Below are 10150 nucleotides of genomic sequence, written 5' to 3'. Positions count from 1 at the left end.
ATCACTGGCCTAGACAAATCTAAGGCCTCTGCAGGATATTTAGTAAGGAGCCAATGATAGGGACAAGGTCCCTATTCTATAAGGATACTATAATGCACGTTCTTTTTAGTCTTTAATATTTGTTCCTTTTTTGCGATCATTGCAATCTTGGTTTAACATCAATATTTACTATAATAACCATTATTGTACAAACAACGCAATGCACTGTTTTACTTTTCATATACTTTATGGTAAAAGACGAAATTTAAGTTACAAAAAAAGTCTGAATAGTCAGGTGCAAAAATCCCACCAGGAAGCACAGAAAAGATTCCTATTTTCTAAATATTATTCTCCCCTCTACAAGTACCTTTTTTTCTACTATTTCAACCCATTACCCTTGTTTTCTTTTCCTCAAACCCCTTGGTCTTCTCTACTTATATATTCTTGTCCTTTTCTACCCTTTTCTTTTTCAACTTTCTCATTTTTCCTTTTATCGGTCTCCTTTCCTGAGTTTTTTTCTGTTTCTGTAACACGTACGAATAGTGTCCAGCCCATTGTTTTATGTATACACTATATCACTTCAGTACCCTCGATTTCTAGAATAAAACCAGGTGGATTTGCAGAAACATACATAAACACCGGCGCAGCGCTACTCCCTATAAACAGCGCAACGCCTAAATACCTAAACTAATGTCTCCTAAATAGCCTCGAGAAATTTCGAACAACTGCGCAGGCGCCGGCTAAACCCAATCCCTGCCCTTGCGTTGCCATAGAAACGTGGAAGCGTCGAACGTGACGTGTAAAGCAAGCGACAGAAAGGCGGAAGAAGTGCTTGACGCATCGAGGTGACGTGGTTACATCTGACTCCACGTCTCAGCTGCCAGGCAGGAAGAAAGGGAAGCGGAGGAAAACATGGCGGAAACAGAGGGATTTGGAGACAGTGGCAGTAAGCAGCTGGTGAGAACCGAACAGGAGCGATCGGATGAGTGTCCGACCCCTATTATTATTGTTAATAACTAATACCATGGGTAATAGGAAATTTTGAGCATCTGCCGAGTCTGTTTATATGAGGGTGGCATTAGTTCGACACTTACTGCAGGGCCCCAGATTGTCTACCTCAGTACTTTGTCGTTTTGCCTGGTATATTTTTGAGCGATTAGTTGCTTTAAAACGACAGTAAACACAAATCAGTAACATCTGTAGCCTGCTCGTAGGAGCTGCTGATTGGTGCTAAATTGCTCCAGTGCATAGAACTGTAGCACCCAATCAGATCTCTGCTTTCATTTCCTAACTGTGTAGTAAACTAATCAACTTACTGGATACTGAAAGCAGCTGCACCCTTCAGTTTCTTATTGTCACCTTTTATTTATTTCCATAGTGCTGACAATCTGCAGCACATTACAGAGATTATATATCATTCACATGAACCATTGCTCCAGTGAAGCTTACAGTCCTATCACAGTTACACACACTATGATCAATATATAAGGAACCCATTAACCTGCCTGTATGTTTTTGGACTGATCCCTGCAGTTGAGTTGAAGAGTGTGCACAGTTGAAATAGATGCTTTGAGATATTTCTTGTCCTTAATTAAATGTTATATTATTGTTACAAAATTAAAAAAAAAATCACTATACAGGCCTAATCATTAGCAATACCTGACATGACCATGCAAGAAGAACCCTGAAAAGCAAAGAAGACCTATAAAAAGGCCCAGGAAAAATGATCCACTGCTGAAGTTAGAGCAGAATATATTTCAGCCCTAGTTACTGAACTACAGGTAGAACTAAATGGAACTTGCTGTCCTTGCTTTAACAGATCTGCTTCCAGTTGGATGTAGTTTTCAAAATATAACTTATATTTAAAGTTAAGCTGTAAACAGCATTTATGATTTGCCATTGGACTCTACCTGACTGTCAGCAGGAAACAGAGGATGCTACATTTTTGATTAGTACTGCTGCCTTGCACCACTGTGGTTCTGAGTTTGATTCCATACTGAACACCATCCGCACGGAGTTTGTATGTTCTCCCAGTGCTTTCATGGGTTTCCTCTGGGTACTTTGGTTTCTTTCCACACTCTGAAAACATATGGGGGGTTTAATTGGTTCCTGATGAAATTGGCCCTACTGTGTGTGAATGCAATAGGGGCCATAGGCCGTAAATTCCACTGGGGCAAGGATTGATATGAATTGTGTTATGTATGTAAAGCTCTTCCAATTTTACATTACAGGATCGTGGATTCGATTTTGCAGCATCCCACAAAATTTTGTGCAGTTGCAGGAGATTTTATGGGACAGAAAAGTCTGTCTGACCAAAATCTCATATGTAGTACCCCCATGATGTTCAGCCCAGAAGGCAATATTCACTGCCCCCTGGATGTTGGTGAAGCCCTCCTAATTTTTACTGCTTAACTGCAGGATAGCCTAGGTTCTCAATACCCATCATATTCTGGTGACCGACCTGTGCATTCATTATCACTGTTTTTAGCATGAAGAGCTTTTTAAAATGTTTTGAAGGTATGTAAAATGAATACTCTGTGACAAGTGGAACTTTTCCAGTTTGCAGGATTATCAAATGTGTCAATATCTGGAGATATTCCGGTGGAGGGGGAGATCACTGTCCCAATGGCCTCAACCTCACAAGAGGATGATCTTTCCACACTGGATGAGCCAGTTAAGGATACCATAGTATGTACAATGTATTCAATTATCATGTTTCTCTAATTGAAATGAAATGTACATACAAAAACATTATTAAATTAGCCTATTAAATTCCTTTCTAGATGCGGGACCTGAAGGCTGTTGGCAACAAGTTTCTTCATGTTATGTATCCTAAAAAGAGCACAACACTTCTTAGAGACTGTAAGTATGCAGAATCATTATTTCCAGTACACACACACACAATAATTATTGGAATCCATTCTCCAATTCACATAAGCTACATACAGTATTTCATTTTGAAATGCTACAATGGAGCCACACAAGACAAATCATAAGGTGCAGCACAATTCAGAGTGCTGAGATCGGCCAGTGCTGATTTATGTATTATTAGGATTTAGAATGCTTTGCCATTACGTATGGACACAAAGGAAAAAAAAAAGTGACCTTTTGTTAATGGACAGGAACTCTGTAAAATCAAAATTCCTAAAAAGCAAGTTTTTTTTTTTTTTATTTACTCTGTACAGCCCACAGAATAACATACCTTTCTCCCTACATGCAGATAAAATAACTGCAGTTCTTTTACTTACTTTTTTTCTTGTCTAGCATGATGCTCTGCCCCTGTTTGCTTTTGGACACTGCTTCTCTTCGATTATGATGACCTCAAAGAGGTGCTTGATGCGTATGACTGACTAATTTTAATTGGAGCAGAGGCAGTGAGCATGCCAGTTGGCACCTTGGTACAACTAAAGAGGCCCTTATTACAGCTGTTTGGTTTGCACCACAGAGTTACATGCACTAAAATGTGTTGATCACAGCAAAATGAGTTTAGGCAAAAAACTCAAATCAGCAGTTCGATATTTTAAGCAAGAATAGTAAACTTTTCACATTGTTATAGTCTAATGTCCGTGTTCTTTTCTTTTATTTTAGGGGATTTGTGGGGTCCTCTGGTGCTATGTGTCTCACTTGCCTTGTAAGTACTTAACTGTTTCTCCCAGTAACTACACATATTCATGACATGCACAAAATCCTATAATGGGTTCAGTATAGTCTCTTCCTGATGCTTTGTGCACAGCCGTAAAAGCCAAGTGAGAATTATAGCTATGAGTGACAGTTTTTTTTAATACAAAGAAATCTCTGAAATAATTTAAATAATTGCATTTTATTTCAGGATGAAAAAAAAGACCCTGTACATCAAGTTCAATGTTTTGCTCAAATATTTTGAGCCTAACTTAAAGAATAAGGAAAAAATATTTACAATGTTATGTGATATTTTGTGATGTTACCACATTTGACGTATTTGGTACGATATTGCTAAAGGGAACAAGTTCCACAGTATCCTCAAATCAATTATGACACATGAGTGTATCAGTTGAAATTCTCAATTGTGTATCTAGCTAGGGAGATTTTCTTACTGGCAGTTAAAAAAATATACACCACTACATTTGCACTGATGGCCTGAGAGCTCACCTTCCAGCTTTCTCCAGGCTTCTCTCGCTGTGTTTACAACTTTGGATCTTGGAGCCACGTAAAGAGAATTATACCTAAGTTAATATGTTTTGCCTAAAGTAAAATACTGTGTAAGTGGGCCACTTTAATTGAATGTTTATGTCTTTCTCTGTCACAGAATGCTACAGGGTGGCAATGCTGATAGCAAAGATGATGGAGGACCTCAGTTTGCCGAAGTGTTTGTCATCATCTGGTTTGGGGCCGTAGTTATCACTCTAAACTCCAAATTGCTTGGCGGAACCATGTAAGTACTAGACTAGGCCACAATGTAAGTAGAAAAGTTAACTTTGTTAAAATACAATAAAGGTTGATTGATCTGGGTAAAATATAACAGGAGGCAATCTAAATTAAATACACGGGTGAAATAAGAGAATATATTGAAGGAACTCAGCCAACCTGAGCTACTGCCTGATGACAAAATCTATGGTTTGTCTGTTATCAATACTTAAAATACTGTGACAGTAACCTTACTTCTTAAATATAATTGCACTCTGATTTATAAATCATTACCTCCTAATTAACCAGCTTCTTAGTTGATCATTGGCAAGAGTTTATGACCACCAGCCAACCTGAGCTACTGCCTGATGACAAAATCTATGGTTTGTCTGTTATCTAGGGCAGTATTATTATTTATTTTTTTTCTTTATTAACCAGAGGTTGATTGTTTAATTCAGTGTATTTAGTCATGAGTACTGCAAACCTAGTTTGCAGTGAATTTCAGCATGTTGTTGCTTATTTGTTTTACTTTTAAGCATAATGGCACACGAGGATGCTTTGCACACCTTTAGAACCATTTTCTTTTCTTTAGTGTTTTGGTTTCTGATATTGCTGCATACTAATAATACTGCAGTATTCTGCCTTAAATTATCAATTGTCTAAACATAGCAGTTGTCAATTACTCTCAGGAGTCCTACCAGAAAAAGTACAGGTAGATTCAGATTAAAAAAAAAAAAAACTTCTGCTTTCTAGAAACAATTCCACATTTTCAAACGTTCAGATTAAGTGATTATTGGAAGTAAATGCTTTTAGGGCTCTTCATTTTCTAGCTTTTTAGTTGAATAAGAAATATGATTTAATGACTGTCATGTTTTTTCCTTACAGCTCCTTCTTCCAAAGCCTGTGTGTGTTGGGTTATTGCATCTTGCCCTTAACTGTGGCCATGCTGGTGTGCAGGCTTGTGCTTCTATTGAGTCACACAACAGCAAGTTTCATTGTTAGACTAGTTGTAGTGACAGTCATGTTTGCCTGGTCCACTTTTGGTAAGTACATATATATAATAAAGGAGCGTACCAACTCTTCACTAAACTACCAATTTGTGCTAGTAGTAACTCTTTTCTGTGTGGGGATGCTTACTATGTGTATCTTTTGTGGTAGAATGGCCCAACAAATGAGAGAAAATGTGAGTTTTCCCTTTAAGTTCTCCATAGTGGGAGAGGTAGGCTTTAAAGGACAAGGAAAGTCTAAGTCACTTGGGGGTGCCAAAATGTTAGGCACCCCCAAGTGACTTAAATAACTTACCTTGTACCCCGGGCTGGTGCCCCTGTTAGGAGAAAACAGCACCAGCCCGGGTAACTGTAGCGAGCGCTTCCTTCTTCCCTATTCGCCCTGCTGGCAAAAGTCCAGGACAGACGCATGCTCAGTAGAGTTAAACGCCGACTTCTATGTTCAAAGTTCGGCTTTTCACTCTACTGCGCATGCGCGCGCAGCAAACAAGGAAGCAATCGCTGCTACCCTGGCTGGTGCTGTTCTCCGTACAGGGGCACCAGCCCAGGGTAAAAGGTAAGCGATTTAAGTCACTTGGGGGGTGCCTAACATTTTGGCACCCCCAAGTGACTTAGACTTTCCTTCTCCTTTAAGGGAGAGGTTGATAAACAGATTGTTTTCTCTGTTTAAAGGGTTTTGCTGCCTGGTCCTGAAAGCTATAGTGTTCTGGAAGGAACAAGTGGATCAGGCGATCCATTCCAGTAGTCCAGCTCACCTATTGGAGCTTACTTTCCACAGGAAGGCTGTCCTGTGGAAAGGTATTTAATTGTATAGAAAGGTGTGTAGCACTCTCACAGAGCAGGAAGGATACTTCTCTGTGTTAGGACTCCCAGAGGGGCTGGGGGTGCTTCCTGCCACTGCAAGGAGCAGAGGGAGCCCAGACTTGAGAAAGCTGCCAAGAGACTGAGGATCAAAGGAGCTGAAAGGAAAGCCAGGAGGCTGAGCTAATCCCCCAGACGTGTTGTGAGTACAGGGGTGACCCCCAACATTTGTGTTTTCCCACTGGTAGTCCACAAGGGGCCCAGGTTAGTGAGGGAACTAATCTAATGTGTGAAGGTAGTGCCCAGAGGGCAGGATTTACCTTTATGATTTGTTTTTATGCTAAAATGGGCACCCCTGTGTAAATAAACTGCCTTAAAGATAAGAAAGTTATTGTCCTGATTCCCGTTAGTTTACTTTAATATACATTAGTTGTACTAAATTATAGTGGTGATATAAAAGTTTAAGTTTTCTTACATTTGTTTTTTAATTTTAGCCTCCACTGCCTTCTTAGCAGACAGTCAGCCACCAAATCGCAGAGCTCTGGCTGTCTATCCCATATTCCTCTTCTATTTTGTCATCAGCTGGATGGTCTTGACCTTTAACACCGTGAGCTAGGAGAAACACCATAGTTGTAATCAGACCTAAGTGATTCCATCAACCAGGAGGATTGCACCGTATGACTGCCGCTAACAAAACGTCAGAGGATGTCAAGAATTGAAATCTGGCTGTCAAGAAGTTGCTTTGTTTTGGGGAAAAAAGGCTTGCACTAAATTCAAACATTTTCTCTCCTTGACTGCCTTTTTGGGATTAAAGGAACAAAAGTTTAAAGTAGCTGGCGGGGGTCATGGAAGGGGTTTCACATCAGTAGAAAGGGGTTAATCATATTTAAAAAGGATAATATATTTTTTTTATGTTAAATCCAGTTCAATTGTGTATACAACAATGGTGCCTTCCACAATTTTTGGTAGCTTTGGTGCAATGAAGAGCCAAAGTTAACCCCTTGCATGTCAGGGTGGACTTGGGGTTTATGTAATATACTCTAGGCACTGCTATATCTGACCATTTATGAAGAGATGTTTTCAAAGCTGGAAAAGCTAACATGAAAGATAAGTTATGGATACAACTAAAAGCATTAAGTGCATCAAATGTACCTTTTATGCTGCTATAAAGGATCTTTGAGGAAGAAACCTACAAATTAATCAAATAGACTGACTTTTTTTTTCTTTTGAAAAGTAAACATCAGGATGGGGTGGACCAGTCCTTTTTTTGTTTTTACTTTTTGTTCCCTTCATTATTTCCCATAGAGTTGTAGGTAGGAAAGCGCAGCTACAGTCCATATTCACATTTAGGCTTTGGTGGCAGTGATGTCCAACCTGCAGCCCTTTGGTTCTTGAAGTCCTGCAAGGACCCTCAGAGCAGATGGCTATCAGGCAGTGTTTGGAGTTTTAGTTCTTATGACAGTTGGAGAAGAGAAGGTTGAACACTATTATAAATAGTATCGCTCTAGAAAGGGGCATATTTATTAGAGAATAAAAAGTGAATTGACCACATTTCACCAAATGGAAATTTCACAGACCATTGTTAACCTGTATAGAATATTTGGTGTCATATTTGTTCAGGTACATTTTCACCATTTAATAAATATATTCTGGCAAAGATCTGTAAAATTTCCACTGGAAAGACAACCTTGCTGCAATACTTTAGTAAATCCATTTTTGTGTGTTCTGCTGTAATAAGGGGATAAATGAGGACATGGATAAAGCTATGCTCACATTTAAATGGCAGCAAGCTTTATATGACAAACAGGTCATTTGCTAACCTTACATGTTAGAAATATTATTACTATATATCATTTAAAATAAGGGTCAGTTGATGTATAATATTTGTTGTGGTTTTATACTTGTCAAAATTAATATCTTCTCATTTGAACCACTGGGTATAAAGAACTGAGTATAGAAACTTAGCTTCTTGATAGAGGGATGACTTAGTATATTACATTCAGTTACTCTAGAGGGCAGCAATGGGTTAGAATGCAGGACTGGTGATGTGTACACAATAGATTCTACTGTTACACAAGGTGGTTATAAAGTTCACAGAGTGAACTGTGTGATTGTGTTTATTCATCCCAGTACTGAGAAATTTGTGCAGTCGTGGGTTTAATGTCACCAAAGTCCACAGCAATGGGACATATCCACCAATATGCACCTGTATGTTCTAACTCCTCTGTGGTAACAATAAGACTTTAAAGTGTACAGATATCTGCTCTTTTTCAGGGCAATCTGGCTGTCCAACAATCTGAAATATGTTCTGTTTGCAGCCACCATAAAGTTATAGAGAAAAGCAGTTCTATACAAGATAATTGATTGTAGGGTGAATTTATGTATGTGAAAACACAGGAATAGTGGCTTTGGGTGAAAGGCAGTGCACACATACGCAGATAGGTATATATCCATGTTTTGCACCCAGTGGACTTCAAGTAGAAGTTATCTATATGGCCGAGTGTTGATCTTTAAACTATGGTATATGGCAGAATTGTAATCCATATGATGCTGGATAACAAGCTATATGCACTCATACAACTATGTATGTGTTTATATAATAATGCAGGATATGCATAGGGTTCTCCCTCATTAGTGAATGGAGTTGTGATTCCTAGAACTCTACTGTTTTTTTAAGATGTATAATAACAACTCTCAGCAGCCAAAGTCTGGAAAGGGGGTCTGGGAGTTGTACTTGGACTGTGTGAAGAGCCCCCCCCTGGTTTACTCTATAGTCTTGCAGCTTTTTCCTCTCTTCTTCTCTGGGTGAGTGATTTGTGGGATGGGGATAGCTCGATTTTTTTCTTTTCCTCATTTATTTTAAATTAAAAGTTACAATCTCTATATTTTTAATTTATTAAAGTTTTTTTTAACCTAATCAATTGTGTTTTCTTACTTCATTGTCATTTCCACCAGATCTTCTACATGTTAAGGCTACACAAGCATTCAGGTTGCATCATTTTTGAAAACTAGTGAGCTTTATCATCCCTGGGCAGTAAAGGTAATATGGATACATAGGACCATATGCTAAAATGTATCAATATCTTGTATTTTTTATGCTTCAAACAATCCAGAAAACCCCAGGTCCTAAGCATTCTTTATAACGGGTCCTATACCTGTATTGTTCATTCAGGAGACCCAATATAATCAATTATTTCCTATGGCAGGCTACTAGCAGCTCTCTTTTAGTGGAAATATTTTGGCACTTTAGAAATGGATGACTTCTGCACCAAAATCCAAGGAAAAAGAAAATGCACAAATAGTGGCAGTTTATGGATAAGGCTTAGGGTGCTGTGTAAGTAGAACGCTTCCTATAAGGTACTTCTGGTAACAATTGATGGGAGGGGGTGCAGTGAGATCTAGACTAGAGATTTTGGAACGAAATGTAAACCTTGGAAACATGAATTTGAAATTGTTCAGAGCTCTCTTTTGAGCAATTTTTCCATTACATTTTGCAAGAGATGAGCAGTTCTGCTTAAATGCTAAAACAATTGAACTGGAAACAACAGCACCACCTGCTGTTTAATGTGGCCAACTGACCACTGGTAGAACTGAGCACAGGAACGATGAGTCTTCTCAGCTCCCTAACATCATTTTCTGAGCAATACGACATCATAAGACTTTCTTTTTCACTAAGGCTTCTTCCATGTGTGCTTTTTTTGTGTTTACAAATGCATACTGAGCAAGTACACATAATGCACATATACAGGTATAGGAAACCCGTTATCAAGAAAGCTCCGAATTACGGAGAGCCTTTCTTCCATAGACTCCATTTTAAACAAATAATTCAGAATTTTAAAACTGATTTCCTTTTTCTCTGTAGAAATAAAACAGTACAGGTATAGGACCCGTTATCCAGAATGCTCGGGACCAAGGGTATTCCGGATAAGGGGTCTTTCCGTAATTTGGATCTCCATACCTTAAGTCTGCTAAAAAATCAA

General features: G+C 38.7%; 1 protein-coding gene across 1 annotated transcript; it reads left to right on the top strand.

The window, feature by feature from the left end:
- Window positions 1-882: 882 nt before the first annotated feature.
- On the top strand, window positions 883-9087 carry yipf6 (Yip1 domain family member 6). The gene is given in 7 exon segments (NM_001015932.3): window positions 883-936; window positions 2539-2667; window positions 2763-2841; window positions 3568-3610; window positions 4265-4390; window positions 5248-5405; window positions 6665-9087. Coding segments are annotated over 7 exon segments (702 nt in total). The 5' UTR covers window positions 883-891; the 3' UTR covers window positions 6787-9087.
- Window positions 9088-10150: the final 1063 nt, after the last annotated feature.

The sequence above is a fragment of the Xenopus tropicalis genome, chromosome 8 (genome assembly GCF_000004195.4).
Source record: "Xenopus tropicalis strain Nigerian chromosome 8, UCB_Xtro_10.0, whole genome shotgun sequence".
Classification (NCBI taxonomy): Eukaryota; Metazoa; Chordata; class Amphibia; order Anura; family Pipidae; genus Xenopus; species Xenopus tropicalis.
The sequence above is the reverse complement of the archived record's forward strand: the minus strand, read 5'-3'. Positions and strand labels throughout refer to the sequence as shown.